The sequence below is a fragment of the Venturia canescens genome, chromosome 4 (genome assembly GCF_019457755.1).
Source record: "Venturia canescens isolate UGA chromosome 4, ASM1945775v1, whole genome shotgun sequence".
Lineage (NCBI taxonomy): Eukaryota > Metazoa > Arthropoda > Insecta > Hymenoptera > Ichneumonidae > Venturia > Venturia canescens.
Genome location: NC_057424.1, coordinates 18,747,034 through 18,765,933, shown reverse-complemented (window position 1 = coordinate 18,765,933; position 18,900 = coordinate 18,747,034). Strand labels below are relative to the sequence as shown.

Sequence of the window (18,900 nt, the reverse complement as noted above, 5' to 3'; positions counted from 1 at the left end):
ATTTAAACGCTTGTTAAGAAAATTTAAATTAACGCAAATATCAATTAATAATCCGCATGCGATAGCTTCACCAGTTGGCTGTACGCGCCAAGCAATGTGATTACACGGCGGTAGCGCTAGATGTCCCTGACTGCCTTGGGTGCTTCCCGCCATTTTGACTCGAAGCTTAAAAAATGATTGCAATAATTACTAAATCAAAACTTTTTTCGGGCTCACTATGCTCAACAGAATTTCGTCATTGAATATAACATAGTTCGAAAAAGGCAAATGAAAATAAAAATCAAGACATCTCAGAGATTCAAGTAATGCTTTTATTCAAATATAAGGATTAATCTGTACCAGACAGAACTAAAATTACGCTTGGATTTGGTGCATGTATGTCCTTACTACAGGGGTTCACATATCGGGCAATTTTAATAATAATCATAATAATGATAATAAACATAAGTTATAACTATGTGTGTAGAGGTTGAAATCGAAGGAGAACAAGGAAGGTGGGTGGATCAGCCAGCAGCCTGACTGCAATATTATCGTTTATTTTTCGCCGAGATACACGAAATTGTGCATGCTTCTCAAATTTTCCAACAAATTTTTGTGTTTTAGCCCTTTTTTTTGGAACGCAAATAGACGTAGAAACAAAAAAAAATATTCGAAAAATGCGTTTATCGTACACGAAAATACATGTGTTACACTCGTGTATCTCGTTTTTTCTTTTTTCCTCGAAAATTTTCAATTTCTAAATATTTAAAAAGGAATATACATCATATATATATAAAAAAATCTCGTGGCCGATTTTTTAATCATTTGTACAAGAATGATTTACGATATTCATTCGAAATTTATCAAATCCCTTCTATGTGACCGTGTAGTACGCACACATACATACACGCACACAATCTCGCATATATCCCCGCACGCACACAGGCACCCGACTCACACACCACGCACGCAAAAGTATAATTAAAACAGTTTCATTTTTTCTTCTTTTTTTCTTTTAATTTGAAATTTGTCTATTTACACTTTTTACAACGGACTCTTCACCGCAATATACAAATTATACATGTAGTATAGGTTTGTGAGAAATGCCCTTCCCAAAAAAAATATATATATATATATATATATATATATATTTATGTGAAATAATAATTAGGAAAACAAAAATTACATTTAATCAATTTTCCGTACGCGCGCGCGTGTGTGTGTGTGTGTGTGTATGTGTTTATGGGCTCCGTGTATTTTTGCTCCTCTTTGGGCAATAGTGGTACACGATTTTTGTCTACTTTGTTCCTTGCATTCGTTACTTTGCTATCAATCTATTTGCAGCATACACTCAATTTTTTATTTCTCATCTATTAGCATCTTAAACCCTAAGCTTATGTGAAAATCTAAAAAATCATTCGTTTCTTTACAATAAATAAGCGAGGGGCGGGGAGGGGGCGAACAGGAAGGGTAGTTCTTTCTTTTTGTCACTATTCACTAGTTATTAAACTCTATATCACGGATTTACTGGTTCTGCACTGGTAAACAGTTTTTTTGTTTTCAATGTCCCCGGTCCACACATACATAACGCATAATTTAATGAATTCGCAAAATAATAAGACAATAAATATCCTCCTTCTCTTTCTCTCTCGTGTTTACACGTGACTCACTGTCCTTTTTAATCAATAATAACCTAAAATCTTGTTTCATTAGAATATTACTGAAATTTCGAAATAAAAATGCGTGTCTGTTCGTGTGTGTGTGTGTGTGTGTGTGTGTGTGTGTGTGTGTGTGTGTGTGTGTGTGTGTGTGTTCGTGTGTTTGCTGTGTGGAACGATGCAATGCTGAGAAGAGTAAAGTGTCCGATTGGGGATCGTTAAAATCTAGAACTGTAAATGCTTGTTCGATCTCGGAGGGTTCCTCGTTTGATCCACCGATGTAACACCTTTTCAAAGAATCAATTCCTTGAATAAATTCAATTCTTTATATATATACAAAAAAAACTTGGAAAACAAAAATTGAAAAACAAGGAAAAACATGTTTTCCCACCAAATGTTTCGTTTTGCGTTGACACTTTTTTCCAACAAAAAAAAAACCTTCGCAAGAAATAATAATCAATAAAATAGAATCAGGTATAATCGAACGATGGATTCTTCGAGTACTCAACGAAATTACAATTTTATGAGTATGTCGCGACCATGTACATCGAATTTAACGTACATATATAACAATCCAATTAATACGATACTATTTTACAGAGCGTATAGTACACAGGGCTATTGAACGAAAAATGAGGAATTCAAGAAAAATTTACCGGACCAATTAGTGTGAAAGATCGTCGGTATTTCGGAGAAATATATATATCATATATATATATATATATAGTGTTTGTGTGTATGTGTGTGAATACATAATATGTACACTCGTGATTCAAATATCAGAAAACGCGAGGATTCATTCCGATAAGAGAACGAACGAGAAGCGTGTTGAACATTCGTAATGACTGAGAGTCATCTCTTAAATTCTGCTAATACAACGATTGGCAAACATAGCCTCTCTCTAAAAAGAAAGAAAAAAAAATTAAAATATAGAAAAAGTGCGAGCCTCGGAAAAAAAGTGCAATAATTTATAGTTCAGTATGTACAAGGGAAGATAAAAAAGAAATAGAGTAGAGAAATAAGGTACAAATCAATGCTCAGTAACGCGGTGACGTTTTCTCGTCAAGTCTGTTTCCCCGATATAGTTTCATTTCTTACAAATTCATTTCGATTAATTCTTCGAGCTTTTCATCAATCTGTCTCTTTATACATTTCGCGGGCAGATTAATTTCAGTAAATATCGCTTTTGGGATCCCTCTCCCGGAAGAATCCTTTTTCAGTCTTGCACTCCCTGATCGTAACGGTTTTAAGATTGACCGTAACGTCTGTGATGAATACCTGATCAGCGACGGGATTACGTGCAAGCCAGTAATCAGTACCGGGGCTGGTGAGCGGTACGTAAACGTCAGTTCTCGTGATATCGTTTTTGTTATTTTTGATGGTAAGATCGTTGTCGTCACGACTATTCCGCTCGTTAATGATCTCTTCATTTTCGATTTCATTCTCTCGGCGATTCTCGTCTTGCTCAGGAGCATTCCTTTCGTCGCCTTTGTTGTTATTGTTGCCTGCCGGGGTGCTTGCGCTACTACTACCATTGTTCCGGTGCTTACCGAGCGTTGCTTTGGCCATTGTGACGTCGTTGCTGTCTGCAATAATAGAATTGTGATGGCCGTTGGGAATCGACCCTAACCTGTTGTTATTCGTGTAAGAATCGCTTGGACTTGTCGATTTGAAGCTGTTGTTACTCGGATCCTGCTTTGTCACGTGTAACAAACCACCGTTCGACGTTTTGTTCAGTTTGCTCTGCTCTAACGGTCGCTTCTTCCCCGTCACTGTCGCCGTCGCCGTCGTCGTTGTTGTTGCTGTTGTTGTCGTCGTCGCTGTTGTCGTTTGTTGCTCCACCGCCGCGATCGGCATATGATCCATCGACGATCCCGTACCCGAAGCCGCCACCGTTACCGGCGACACCGGTGCCCCTCCACCCCCTCCTGCGACTGCCGGTACACGCGGCAGTGACGGCACTGGTCCACGTGGCACATCCGCTTCCGGCCTTTTCTTGTCTTGCTGCGCAGGCGCTGGAGTTGTTGGCACCGCTGGCGATGGCTCCTCCGGCGTTGATTTTACGCTCGATGACGACGAGGGCCTTCTTCCGTTTACCTTCTGAAATCAATAGGACGCGCTTAATTTACGGTTTAATCGATTGCTCTATTTTTGCATCAATCAACACGAATGTATGGCGGGCGTGCCATGTGCGGTCTCTAATCTCAATGTTCATGAATAATCAAAATATTCGCAATTGAAGAAACGACGTATTCGATTCAGTTAATCCCGTTGAAAAACGTCCAATTTATCATGTGAATCCACACATAAAATGTTTCTGAACCATCATCGATCCAAAGACCGGATCAAATCTAAATGGGCTACTGTATGAAGAAACGGAAAAATTATATTACGCTATGGTTTTTAGAATTTCGTAGTCCAACTCGAAACTCACGATGGAAATTCACACCGCAGTATTCGCACCGAAAATATGCAAATACAGAAGTCTAAGTGAGCTTTAACCCTCCATGATTGCATAATACTTCGCGTGTTCTGAGGGAAAAACATTGTAAAGCAGAAGTTGCAGGAAACGGAAACAATGTCACTATTTCGAAGAAAACTTACGTTGAGGTAAGGTGGTGAAACGGCAGGAGGGTTTGTTCCCTTGATGGGAAGCAAACGAGGTATTTTATTGGGCGGTGGACTTCCACTGGCGCTGCTTGGACTACTTGTCGTAATTGTAACGCCAATTTTGCCGGATTCTTTACTGAGGACTTCAGCTTTTCTTTTAGTTCCAGCTGGCTCGGGTCTTGGTAGGAGTGGAATATCAACGCTGCTGTTCGAACACTCGGAATCGATGCTGAAAGCCGAAGCTGACAATTCCGGGGGTGCTGGAGATTCGTGACCATCAAGGGAACTAGCGACCGTGTCTTCGTCCGGCACAATCGGATTTAATCGCGGTGCCACTGTACTCCCGGTCGTCGATTCATCTTGACTATCCTCACCGACTCTCTCGTCACCACCAGGTTCTTCTTTCACGACCAAATTCGCCAAAACCTGCTCCTGAATTAAATCGTTCAGACAATATTAAATCATGAACAGTTTTTCAGACATCACCTTTGCGGTTACCATTATTATTTTTTTTCATTATATAATAAAATAATTAAACCCGTGACAAGAGCTACGGGAAATCAATCCCCTCAAAAGATTTTCGAATAATGGCACGTAGGCATTTATTGTGAATCTCTATGCCCTCGCTACAACATTATTTTGTTTTGGATTGTTGTCTAAAAGATGATGCGTGTGCCTGTAGCATCGCCCAGATTTTTTACTGTAAAAGTGTGATTAATGAACGTTGCATTTTCTTTATCGTGGTTTTCCATCCGATGATTTTATATTATGAGAAAATGAAGAGATGTCGGTCTTGCTAAATTTTGGAAGTAAAAGATATTCGTAATTGGAAAATCACGATTCTTTGATTCCCTGATAGAAAATTATTGAAAAAGATCTTAGACCTTGGTGTGGTTTTAGGTGTACTCAAGCCTTGAATTCATTATTTTTCAACATATAGTAAAGCGCAGCAATAATTTGGTTAAATACATAAAAGATAGCTTGTTCTAGTGAAGAATAAATACACAGCAACCGTCAACTATACTCCAAATTAAATTTGAAAAATTCATCTAGATTCATGGTAGCGAATTGAGATAATCACATCTATGAAAGCAAGTTCGCTCCAAGATTCTCTACCCGATTAACCACGTTTTCAACTGTATCCAAAAAGTTTCATATTTTGTTTCTATAAGAATGATCATATTGTTCAAAATAATAAATATTACATGGTAATACATGATTTTTAGAAAGTCAATTCTGTACATTGTCTGGATTTCTGTCTTCTTATCTGTTTGTTTTGTTATTATAAATATAAATGCAGCTCTTACACTGTATCTTGTGTCTCGTCGTCTCGGCCTCCTGGTTGTAACATCGTTTCCCTTTTGGCTTTCCTCGTACAGCTCTATTAGCCTCATGTCCAGTATATTCTCTTCTGGCTCCCATGTGTTGTGTCTTTTGTAACATAAACGAATCATGGTCAACATTTTCCTCCTGCTCTTTAGAAACGATTGATATATCAATAGAGAATAAGACCCTTAATTTCTAAGAATTTTGAAGTAACCATTGTTTCGTGTAACATATGAAAAAAAAACTAGTTTACAGCAATTTTCAGTAAAATGCTAGTGATCCATACAGAAACGAAGAAAGAAGTGGGTCTACAGCCCCAAGATTCGTTTGAATTCGGAAATGACCGCCAGCTAGAAAACCTAACCTTAAAACTCACATTTTGCCAATACATTACATAAATTGAAAAGCAAAAAAAATGTTTCACTAAAATCGACAATTCATTGACGAATCTCGTGGTTACTATTCATAACTTGCTGTTGTAGTGGAAGGATTTAATGAAAATTGAAAAACTGAGATCTTTCAAATGTGAAATCTACAGTTAACGGACTCCTGTGCATGGAGTTTATCAATCATTTTTGAGGGTTATTGGTTTTACCAATCGCCAAATATCAATAAGATTTTAAAATTACAAAAGAAATGCTGCAACTCCATTCAAACTTTGGGATAGACTGTTTATTGTAAAAAGGACTGAGAAAAATTTCTCTCCGCAAGGTTACTTCCTAAATTGGGTGAACGAACATTTACAAAATGAAACTCACTTTTTGCTCCAACCCTTCCATTTGACGAAATACTCGATTTTCCCCTAGAAAAACGAGTGAATAATGAAATTGAATGAAAAAACGATGAAGTATATAAGAGATAATTGAAATTTTGGTATCGTTCTTACTCGTTTTTCACGTTTTTTCGTAATTCGCTCAGCGGCATAAACCCTGTCGCCGAGATCCATGATTGGTAAAGTCGTGCCTCTCGCGTTCGTAGTTTTGACGTTTTTTCCGTAAAAACCCGTTGACACCCCACCCCCACTCGCGATTTTCCGTATCGAACAGGTGGATCATAAAAATTGTCTCGTCAAACACGCGGAACAACGAAGTGAAAAAAAAAAATACGAAAAAATGTCGTTACGTTATTGGTAATCGTTTTTTTTCTATTTTTTCTTTCTTCTTCCAACGGTTTCAATTGTTGCACGTTGTGTTTAGACGCCGTCGCATGCAAAGAAGTTTTCCGTTGGCCCCGCGAGTGAAACGGACGTCGCTAGAAGAAAAACACAAAAAACATAACGTCAAGATCAATTTTCGCCACTCTCGTGTCGTTCGTATGAACTAAATATTGTCATTATTATTATGGCTGAATTTTCCACACAACATGAGTGATTTAATAACAATGTACCAGGCATTTTCGATGATTTTCCCACGCAACATCATTCGTTATTTTTGTGAGAGTTTACGTAGCTTGTTCCTTGTCTTTCTCGTCTACTTTTCCCCGTTGTTTTCGTTTTGTTGAGAACGTTACGATTGGTGGGTTAACGCCACCCCCGGGGGGAGCGCCAATGTGATTGAAAGTGGGGGGTGGAGAAGGTTGAGTTTATCGAAAGTCGGAAAGAGGGAAAAAAGTGACACTAGTAGCAATGGACGACGATTAAAAAAATGTATTATTCGAGAGTAAATCGCACACGGTCCGGTTGTTTCGGTGAGAAAACAAGGATGTTTGCCAGATGGTCGGGACCGGCGAGTAGAAAACTCGTATACGCACGTCCTCCCATCGGGAGATAATTAAATACAGCGCGCACTGATGCGTGGTTGTCGTATTTTACGTATACATTCGTACATGTATACTTATATTTTTTTATATTTTTATGTATGCATCTATATACATATACATATGTTGCTTTCACGAAGAAAAAACGCGTACGCGTGACTCGAATTAATGAAACAAAGTTACGTCTTGCACATTTATGCGTCGCTAATGGTGTGTATACTTGGTTGCGAGTGCATTTTGTACTGAAGAATAATCTTTTTCACGGATTTTCTTTACGTACGGTACCCAGTTAGTGCTGCCACTGTATTATAATCCGTACACTTTTCTCTCCCGGTAGCGAGACTCGCCCTCCAACTGACGCCTCTAGCGGCTATTCATCGAACTAGCCTCGCTCTCTCGTGTGCGCGCGCGCACACGCACACAACCACCATACACAACGCACACGTTGGATCTATGCCGAATCGCGTTCGGCGTGTGCTGTGACGTCAGAGTAGAAGCAGCAGCAGCAGCCAAATTTTCCCCTCGCCGCGTAAACACCAAACATGGTCGGCGTTTACCGTGAAGTATGAAAACACGCAAGAGCCCGCAGTGATCGTACAACAAAATAAAAAAAAATTGAAAAAATATGTAAATGTCCGGTCGAGAGAGCACTTAGTTGCGTATATTCGTTGAAATCGTTGAGCAAGAAAAAAATTCTGCGTCTCTCGAAGCGATCTAACGAAAAAAAAAGTAAAAAAACAAACGCGCGCTTTCGATGGTAGGAGGGGAGGGACTCGGTTTTCTTTTTTCTTTAATAAATATGCTTGCTGCGATTCGTGAAAATCGAGGCGCGAGGCAAGACGCGCAGATTATTTAAAACAGCCGTCCGTCTCGTTTCTTTTTTCTCTCTTTTATTCACGTGTATCCCGGGGCTTAGGCGATCTAGCACATTCTCCGGATCACGACGTACTAGAAGAGATCGAGGTCTGCCGTACTCCCCCTCGGACATACACGCGATTGGACTCGCCCGACTCGTTCGAGGTTGTGGGGCGCCGGAGTGAGCGTTGTAGCAGGCGCGCTGCTTGCTCTTCTGTCCTGTCTCTCTCGCGCTCACGGATCACGGATCGGCCAACGAGGGGAAGGAGGGGTAGAAACTGTTTACTGTATAAGAGGGAGAAAAGAATAGTCGCCACATTGGTGGTAGCTTCGTAAAGCGTAAAGAGCCTGAGAGAAAGAGAGAGAAGCGAAAAGAAAGCATATTTTTCTCTTTATCGTGGAAAAGAGTACAACGTGTCGGTTCTCTCGCAGAGAGAGAGAGAAAAAGAGAGCAGGACAAGCAGAGCTAACCCGACGAAACGTCGCATGCTATATATACCTAACAGAAGATACGCCAGCGCGGGGTAAAAGGGGAAGTGAAACAGAGCGGAGGAAGGGGAATGAGCGAAACGGCGGGACGGGGAAAGGGAGAAGTGGCGGTGGGCGGGAGGGGGGCTGAGGAGCGCGACACGAGGCGAAACTGCGAGGGCAGGGAGAGTACCCAATGGAGGTAGTAGCTTAAGAGGATCGAGAGAACGGTAGCCCTATCCTGCCGTACGAGCAAGGCCTCTCGTGCCTGCCACCCCACGAGAGAGAACAGAAACAGCGCGCGATGTTCGCAGCAGTTGCTCTTGTGTATATTATACTTCTTTTTCCATCTCACTCACTCCGTACATCCGTGTATATTTGCGAGTACGTGTACGATCGAGTGAGCGAGCGCTCACCGTCCGTGTGAGTGCACGTCTGTGTGTGCGGCAAGAGCGCGAGAGCGGTTTGCTGCGTTGCCGAGTTTTCGAGCACTCACATAATGTCACAAACACACGCAAGAGCGCTTAGCAGATTTTTTCGTATATGCTTTTACGGCGAGAGGGGCGGAAGGTGGAATCGGAAGAAAATTTTGCATTTCAGACATAACCTTTTTGTACGTTCAGCCATACATCGTTCACTCAACACGCTCCTCGTTCACGATCGATAACGGTTTTTCGTTTTCCGGTAACATACGTTTTTATCCTCGTATCCCCGAGCTAACTCCAATGTTTATATGCTGCAGCGTGCTGCCGCATTTTATATGAGAATACACCTACATACACGGACGTGTATTTTTATATATATATACGCCAGTGTATATATATATATATATACACGTGTACGCGAGATTTCAGAAAGGAGACGTGAGCGACTGCAAAAATGCGATATACCAATATACTATACTCACTGTAATAGTTAATATATAGTAGCGCTGACGTAGAACCGGCAACACTGTAAAATCCTCCCGTGTGAGCCTTACGACGTTCCGTCACACGCGCTTCGCACACAGCCTCGATCCACGACCATGTACTTTTCTCCTCTTCTTTCTCTCTCTCACTCCTCCGTACTCCACTTTGGTGTTTCTCTTTCTTTCTACCGTAGCACAAACACAAACCCCACGTCATGTGATATTGTGATAAACACTGCACTGCGGGTTTGCCTCGTAATGAAAAAAAATAGTGTATAAAAAAAAAAATAAAAAACAAATGAAAGAGCGAACTGACGGCACACCGGAGAAAGAAAGATTTTACAATTTCATAACCGTAGATTAATACTAAAAGACGGTAATAAAGGAAGAACTATGGAACCAATCCTGTGACACTTATTTATAATCGACGCGGTTAGAAATTCAGTTTTGTTTTATCGTCTCGTTTTTATTTCTCTTATTCTCTACTGATACAACGAATGTGCCAAGTACGAAAACGCGTGCAACTTGGAGCAATCCCGAAACAAGAGTGTCCTCGGCGCATCGACGGTGCCAGAAGCGGTAGAAAGAGCGAGAGAGAGAGAGAGAGAGCGAGTGAAATGGTAGTGTCGTAGGGAGAGGGAGAGTAGACGAGCGAGTGAATGAGAGCGGGGAAAATCATCCCCGTCCTTTCTCACCCCTATTGGCATTAATACACAACCATGGTAATAAAAGAAAAAACCCCTCGTTCTGGAGAACAACGATTGGACGTCCTTCTCGGCTTCCCCCAACAATTTGACCTTACTGAGAAATAACCGACCAATGAGAACATTGTTACGTCCCACCTTCGATACAACGAGTAGGCGGTTACTAACTTCGCTCTGCGATTCCCTCTTTAGGCTCTCGCTTTCGTTCCACGAATATATCCCACCGAAACCCTCCGCGTTCTCTCTCACTCAAACACGTTCCTCTCTTCGTTGGCTCTCTGTATGTTGCTCGAGGCTGACGGTGTTTTTTCACCCCCCCCCCCCCCTCCTCCTCCTCCTCGCCTCTCTCTTACTCCTTTACCTCCCCTATCGAAGCTCTTCACTTCATTCCAACGCTCGTTCCTTATCTTCCTGATCTCTTTTGGCTCGAACTCTTCGCGCATTTATTTTTTTTTTTTTTCAGACCCCGTACAGACTCGATGTATTCTACGTATATCCGTACGGATTTTATCGTCTCTCGTTTTGTTTTCTTGCCAAATGAACGAAACGCGTACGAAGGTCACACGATTTTGCTACTTAAATGGTAACGAAATGAATTCCAGTTTTACTAAACGGAAATCGTATGGTTTGTAGGACGCACGTATGATTTTGAAAAAAATTGAAACTTGAAAAAACTCCTTCGCATTTCTATCGGTCATTGATTCACGATCGAGAGAACCTCCTTTGCTTTTTCTCATAGAAAACTGCTCCGACTAAATTTTCTTCATTCCGAGATGAATAGTTATATACTCGAGTTCCGAAAGCTCCAAAAAGTAATCGAACCGCGCGAGGTTTTTTGCGTCGGTATTTTTCGAGTTATCTGGGGATTTTAGATTTTCAATATTTTTGTAGAGTTTGTAGAAACAAATATAGTTAAACCAACGTGATTCGTTTTTTTCTCGCGCGCGGCGCTTGACACGGTCGCGTGTACGAAAACTCTTCGGGAACCTCAGATAAGTGAGGTTATAACGCACCATTCCGTCCGATAGGCTCAGTTCGGAGATAAATATAGATCTTTGGGACGACGAGAACTGCGTTGCTGTTGAAATGAAACGAAACAAAATCGCCGAATTTCGCGTCATCTCAGCATTTCGTGGACTGTCGATGACACAATATGTCGTGATGATTTTTTTAGTGGTTAGAACAATTGCGTTACAGTTGTATATCCAGAGGGCGCACCGTCGATCTCTCTACTCGGGAGATTATCGCGAAGACCTTTTCTCTTATTGTACTTTCGCTTCGCAATCGTTATTTCAAGAGTTTTCCTTCGTACAGTTGTGATAAAACCATGCGCTACCGTCCGCAGTCCGCATTACGCATTCGTTAAAAGGTATTCCTTTCACGAACCCGAATATTATACGAATAACTGATTTTGAATAACAGATGAGAAAAAGTGCATGCGAATAGATTGGTGAAATTTCGGGTCAGGTTACCGAACATTTATAAAGAATTGAAACTTGAAAAATCGTAAAATTTATACGCGAGCTTGTGAAGATTCCATCGACACCACATTTCTATTCAATAATTCATATATACTAAATAATTCTAGATTGCTGATACAAACTGTCTCACAGACAGAAAAAAATGTAAGGAATCTATAGCGACAATAAAAATAAAGAGTTACCGAATGCTTAAAAGAAATATTAACGATAAAAGTTGGGAAAATGGCAGAATCCGAAGCTTTTCCTGTATAACCGCGACTTCTCAGAGGTTAGGAATCAGTTGAAATTTCGAGTGCCCCGATTAGCGCCACCAAAAAATACGGTCTGAGCATAATTGAAGTCTTCGCAGTGGCGTATTCGGATCCTGATCCATCCGATTTCCCCTTTATTCGTAAGGTTCTAAAGCTCTCGAACCTCCAATCGTCGTCACATTGACGGTGTTTTTTTTTTCGACGAAAGGACCGCATCATTTTTTCGGCGTCATGTTTGTCGCTCGCCGACTCGCGCAACATACACTCATTCGTTACGGTTTCCAGTGGGATCGATTAGAAAATGTGACTAACGTCAGATTAGTAGAGTTGGCGGTAACGGGTTTAGATGTAACTGGTGCGTGCGAACAAAGGTAACTGTCGCGAGACAACGGGAAAACGTGGCATGAGAAAGGCGAATCGTTGATAAGGCACGGCTTCAAAACGAATATTTACCGATTGCTTTCCGTCGAATGATTATTTTTGTCTTGTGATACATTGTGGAAGAGTTCGTCGCGGAATTTTCAAGGTTAATTTGTTCTCTGTTCCGATCAACATTGTGGGAACTATGCGTTTCGGAGAGTCGCATTTCTCATTCGTTCGTCTGCGCGCGATCGCGAACGGTTCCGAAATAAGTGAATAATCTTTTGCGTTGTTGAAATGCCGGCTATTGTTTTACAACAGCGACAACAGGATCGGACTTGCGGAGCTTTTTAAAAAGTGACGCTCAATGGACTCGACTGACCGATCAGCCATACGTGGATCGCAGACACGGAAAAAATAACATGCCGAAAAATGTGTTTTGCGTGCCCTACAAATAACTACGTCAGTGGTGCTACATCTGTTTGGTTAAGGTTAAAATCGTGATGAAAAAATGCTGGAAAACACGACGAAAATCATGAGAAAAAGGGCGTCATCGCTACAAAAATTTTATTTCATCAACTCATTTTGACAGGGCTCTACTTTTTATTTACATTCCTATTAAACGGCAACTCGTCTCAAAATTTCTGCTCAGTAATCCGAAACACTTTGTGCACTCGAGTCGGTAACACCGCCGATTTATCAGAACGTCGAAGCAGCGTAATATAAACGGAGAATCAACAATTTGATGCTGTTTCGAGATCGCAACTTGTGTGTTGCTTTCTCTGAGTGACAAATGAGTCTCCCCATCAAAGTGGGAAAGCTATTAGAATTTTCGCCTCGTCACCGCTCCTTAGGAGGTTATGTCGCGAGGCAAAAAACAATGGTGAACGCCGCCGCCATTTTGTGATTCATCTAACAGCGACAACGCATCGCTATTGCACTGGCGAGGGGTGAAACGAGTATTATCAGTAGAGTTGATAGGTGTCGAGGTGATTGACGCGCGGATGGCGAACAATCGTGGATCGTTCCCTTGTGAGAGATCGGAGCCCCGAGGAAGTTTATTTTAAAAATTCTGTGAATCTTCCGCAATTCTAAGAAAATTCATCAGTTCAAAGCTTTTCCTCGTGCCGTAAGCGATCGTGTCGATTTTTAGTTCCCCGGAGAGCTTCGTTTCACGAGCTGTCAGTTTAACCTGCAATTTCGGTGAACCTCGTCGCGCTTGCAGCTCCGTCACCGCGAATAGTTTCCATCATGATAAAATGCTAAGAAATGAGCGACTCTCGTAAGGCGTTGTGCACACAGTTGTAGACGTACTTGTCCCGCGGTTCAATAAAGTCTCTTGATACTTCGAAGCGTCCGCGGAGACGCGTTAACTTTGAACCTCCATTCGACCTTGGTCCAGTCGAGCATTCTTCCGCCCACGTCAAGCATCGCGCGGTCATTCTGCTCGGGTATGTATTCAGGAGTACATAACCGCATCCACGAAGCAAATGCATCCCGTAGATGGAATTGCTATCGCGTAGGCCCAAACACACGCGCCGGTCTACGCACGCAGAGTCAATATGTACGACGACACCTGAGCAATACGCGTTGTTACGTCGGAGCCCTTCTCACACCAGTCGCCATGGCAACAAGGGAACTATATTTGTATGCACGCGAGCCACACACACACACACACATGCCAACGGTTTTGAGTGGATGTCCCACCCCCACGCCGCTCTCCTGCGAGACAGCGGCTCCCTACCCCCTCTCACCTCGCGCCCTGCCGCTTTATATATAGCGAGGCTCTCGCGGCAAGTCCGGAATTACGCCGCGCGCGGCGCCCGCTATCGATCGCCGTCTCGAACGCGACGCCGGCTATCTTCGCGTGCAACCGCGTTTTCTCGTTCCGTGGACGCGACCAGTCTCGGGAATCCCGTCTCCTTTCCCTTCCCTCGCTCTCTCTCTCTCTCTTTCCTACCCCCTCCCTCCCTTTCTTTCTCCTTTCTCTGTCTCTTTTTTCATCCTTCTCTCTATTACTGACGCGGAATCGTGAACTCGCTCCCTCCTCCGCCTCGCTCGCAAACCCAGTCACGCAACCCCCAACCTCGTCCCCACCCCTCCTCCCTCGGACCCGTCAACTTTTTACAACGGCCGAAGCATCTCGTCCTGTATGCACTCTTGTTTGTACACGGCCGATGGGCGATCAAACGTCATCGTTACTAATGATTCATCGGTACAAATGAATCTTACGCCTGATATCACTCGGTGAAGGGATTACCGAAGATTTTAATTCGGCGACGAATCTGTTGAGCTCTCGGGAAATTTCGCGTCGGCCTATGCCAAGCTTCTGCAAATATTTTCACCGTTATCGCTCGATCTACGCTTTTGCGTTTCTGCTGATTCTGCTCGAACGTCTTGTGACAGAGGGGCAAGTGAAAATGGGGAAATATCGCTCGGTGCATTACAAGAAAATAACGGAGCTCCACACTCCCATTGGCGTTGGATATATTTCCCCGGCAAAATGGCTTCTCTCCGGTGCTCTCCATTATACATCGCCAGTCGCTAAATCGTTCGAACTTTTTAACCAACGCTCCTTTTTTCCGGCCAATCGATTTCTCATGCTGCCGCAGCTTTCGATGAGTCGATGGAGATTCCGATTTAAATTCTCACACTTTCGAGCTGTAATCTAACGAAATGTTTTTTTTTACAGAAATCTCTTTTCCGTTTCGATTCGCCTGCTTATGAAGCTCTCGGTCACTCGAGATTCCCGGGGAAGGAAGTTCGAAAGGTTTTTACTCCGGTTCCGGCTCATTCTCGACTCGCGGAAGAGACCACGAGGAAGTTCGGCTGGCACCGAGTTGGAGAAAAGAAAAATTATCACGCGTTATTAAAACGTCCCAGAGACGTCGAAAAAAACGAGTTTTTCACAATTACATCTAGACTTTCTCAACCGACCTTCATGTTTTATCGCAAGTCCTTAATGACAGTTGCGACCACCGCGGAAAACATAGCTCCCGGTCTGAAAAAGCGCGCGGTCGCAACGCTCCCATCGTGGAAACAACGCATGGGTTAACCTCCCAATAATCACCATTTTTCGAGAATAAAAATCATTAAAGTAGTTCGGCCGTTCGATAAAGTACGGTGGTCTGCTTTTTTTTGCGGTAAATGATAGTTCAAGGTTCCCTAATAACGATGAGCACAGTTCCGAGACCTCATACGGAGAAAATTTTTGAATTATTTCATTTATAACTTTGAGTTTTTAACATTAGGAGAACTCACAATAATGTTAATTGTGAAAAAATTGTACGGTGTTCGAGCTTCGGAAAAGTTTCTGTCGTGAAGAAAATTTATCGCAGATTCCATTTCTTTAAAAAAAACATTACCTTACGGGACTTTTAAGAAAGAAAACATGAAAAAACTTGAGTTTTCGACGCGTCGAAACCGGATGCCAGTCATTACGTTGGACTGCTGGTGACAGCTGATTGAACTTCGAGCAAATTCGGGAATCGCGGGAATTTCATCAAATTTATTTTTGAGACTGACTCGCGTGCTTTCATTCGTCCAGTAGCTTCGTTTTTTCTCCATAAATTGACCATTTTTCTCGGTGCCGTAACACCGATATAAACTTTCTTTCGCACAATAAATATGTTCAAAAAACTAGTCAAGTTTGAGTATAAATTTTATCTTTTATGATATTTTTAAAGCATTTTATTACATTTTTATGATAAAAATATTCTCAATGTAGGTATTTATTAATTTGATTAATAATTTAGACTTGAAATTAATCAACACGAAGTGGTTGCAAACTTGACTAGTCATAGAACGGCCGAACTACTTTAACTGCGAACTTTGAGCATTGAATGGATCTTACGAAGCTGAAAACATGATCGTCACATATTTTTCTATCACTTATGAAAGTTTCTGCGAGAACTGCTTCTCAATGCCTGCGAATTTCATATACGAAGACGGGAAAACCACTGAAACTCGTAAGAGACCGTTTGAATTTTTTTTCCACGATCAAAGTATCCTCGGGCTTTGAAATTTTGACAGGACATTTTTTATAATTCATTTCTGTATGGAAATTTTTAAACCGAAATTTATTTGTTGATTCGATTACCAGGTGAGCTTTCTTCTGACCGCCTTGTCAACTTTTGGCCGCCGGGAAAGCAATTGGGGAAATAAAATGGCTCGAAAAGCTCAATTCCTCATAATTTCGGAGCTGCAGCGAAGCGCCCGCAAGCTTTTCATTTGAGCTGGGCGTTGACTCGCTACCGCATCTCTTGACATCGTGGCTCAGTGACGTTTGGATATTCCATTGCTCACTGTTAAAAAAATCATTGCTTCGTCCATGGGAATACGGAATTCACCAATCTCCAATGATTGGGCTCCACCGCCGAGGCGTGGCTAAGCGGAAAACGAGTGCAGTGATCAGCGCCGTTGGCACTAAAATTCCAGTTGAAAATAAAACAACAAATATTTCATCGCGATGAGTGCAGAAAATAGTACGTGGCCACATTTCGCGGTGCGATGTAGAGAAAATATTTGTTCGAGGTACCCGCAAAAAGTCGGCTGTTCCAATAGCAATTGATGTTGGGCAACCCCGTTGCCCAGCCGCACCGTTTCAGGTAGAAATTTCTATGCATTTGAGGTGGCGAAATGAAAACCTATTTTCTTGAGGGGCAACAAAAGCCTGCGCACCACTAACATTTCTTTTTTTATCGTCCGCACTCTCTGCAGTGTTTTCATGTGAGCGAACCGGATCCGGACACCTTCTCCTGGAGGCGAGCGCCATTCGCGTTGTCCCTCTCCAGCCCGCGAGGATTCCACGTGCTTCTCAGAACAAAGGGAGCTCGAGGGAGACGAAGAGAGCGAGATAATGTTAATGGCGTTGATGTCGCAGTACGAAACATTCGAGTCGCGCCGACCGGGGGGTTCAACTTGGCGCGAACATCGCGAGGAGATCGGTTCACGCTTTTCGAACATTTATCTCCAACATTCCGACTCGAAATCAGAAGACACACGAGATTTTAAACGACTAGGAAGTCAAGAAAGTCGGGATACTCCTCGACTGGAGTTCACGCTGATGAAAAATGCAGTTTAGACTTCTGAGAAAGTCAAGCACACGTAAACGTTTTCAAATCGATGACACTCTGATGAAAATGCTTGCAGTCGACACTAAAAATACCGCAAACGATTAGCCACTTTGCCACAAACCGTCCATCAGACTGGAGCAGAAAATGCGAGGATCGAAGCCCGCCAAGTACTCGCTTTTAAAATGCATTCCCAATCAATTTTTTTCTACATTTCATTACTTCCTGTAATCCGTAATCGAATTAGTTTCATACAGCCGGCAACCATCGATTATCGTTGTTCGTTAGCGATTTACGATTACAGTTGCACCATCTTCGTTAAAAAAACTCGCAAAGCGAGATGTTCTGTTCGGAATGCAACTAGAACTGGACCCCTATATTTTCAGTTTGCCTGCCACTTTCTCCAAAGCTTTTGACAGCGAACTGTACAGAAATGTGCTCCTTGATACAACGATTAATAAATTCCGTTTTTTTTACAGAATATCTAAAGAAAGACTTGAGGAAGCCTCCGGGGAACTGCTTTTATTGGCCCATGAAAAAGATCGAGAGTTTATTACGAAAGTAATGTCTCGAAATATCGATCGGCGTCAACCTTCTTCGGGTGGGATATGTTCCAAAATAGCATCCGGATCGCACTTGCAGATGAAATTCAACGTGATTTTCCAAAGGGGATTGAGAAAAAATGTTGTCGTGTGGCAACTTGCCGAAACGTCGGCAGTGTAGTTACGTGACGTTTCGTAATTATTCAATTCGTGGAGTTTTCAACAGCTCCCGAGCATTCTCATGCCTTCGTCCGTTATTTTCTGCATTGAGATAATATTCCTTGACGATTGTGGCGCCACTAGCGCGAGGAAGATGCTCGGGAATGTCCGAGGTGAATTCATCCAACCGAAATGAATGACGTTTGGCTCATTTTCGCATTCCCTCCTGCCGGGGGCTGAAACACTTTCATTTCGATCGATCAGTGTTGGGAATTTCTCGTTTTCGATACTCGGAGGGAAATGTCCCGAGGTAGAACGGTCAGGAAACTCCCATTCAAGAGTAAACCGACTTTCAGATTTGTCAATGTACCGTAATTGTAAAAAACTAGATGATATTACTCGAAATTCAAAATAATTTAGGGAAAAACATGAATTTTTGAGAGACTCTGCATCTTTCAACATTTTTTTTTAGCATCGTTCAAATGTAATTACGAACTTTTCACTTGGAACAATTACGTAACTCCGAAAGTTTGTGGTAAAACGTTATCATTTTTGGGCACCCGTGCAACGCCGACCCATCGTTCCACCGCTTTCATATTAATTTTGCCAACATTTCTTTGACGTTGAAAGGAATGTGACAAAATGAAGGGTTTGCCTGACAGGACGTGGGTGAAAAATAGTTATTTCAAAAACAAATATCACGACTTTTTTTGATATCCTGGAACGTTTGTCCTGACCGGAAGCCAATGCGCGTTAATACAAAAGCTTTTCCC

The 18,900-nt window shown here is 42.2% G+C and overlaps 1 protein-coding gene and 1 long non-coding RNA gene across 6 annotated transcripts; one reads left to right on the top strand and one right to left on the bottom strand.

The window, feature by feature from the left end:
- Positions 1-290: 290 nt before the first annotated feature.
- Positions 291-10,114, bottom strand: LOC122409146 (polycomb group protein Pc-like). Of its 4 annotated transcripts, none has more exons than XM_043416467.1 (6): positions 9,559-10,114; positions 6,460-6,824; positions 6,332-6,375; positions 5,555-5,678; positions 4,242-4,679; positions 291-3,737 (listed from the first exon to the last, which is right to left on the bottom strand). In XM_043416467.1, the coding sequence occupies exons 2-6, from the start codon at positions 6,517-6,519 to the stop codon at positions 2,808-2,810; spliced, it is 1,596 nt and encodes a 531-aa protein (XP_043272402.1). In that variant the 5' UTR covers positions 6,520-6,824; positions 9,559-10,114; the 3' UTR covers positions 291-2,807. The 4 variants fall into 4 exon arrangements, with proteins under 4 accessions (XP_043272402.1, XP_043272405.1, XP_043272406.1 ...); XM_043416470.1 differs by having other exon boundaries at positions 291-3,734; XM_043416471.1 differs by having other exon boundaries at positions 4,242-4,673.
- A 3,626-nt stretch (positions 10,115-13,740) lies between these two features.
- LOC122409147 (uncharacterized) lies at positions 13,741-18,886 on the top strand. Of its 2 annotated transcripts, XR_006260610.1 has the most exons (5): positions 13,741-13,805; positions 15,047-15,404; positions 16,457-16,961; positions 17,074-17,596; positions 17,906-18,886. It is a non-coding gene; the product is annotated as an uncharacterized lncRNA (long non-coding RNA). The 2 variants fall into 2 exon arrangements; XR_006260609.1 differs by lacking the exons at positions 13,741-13,805; positions 15,047-15,404 and having other exon boundaries at positions 15,673-16,961.
- The last annotated feature ends 14 nt before the right edge of the window (positions 18,887-18,900 follow it).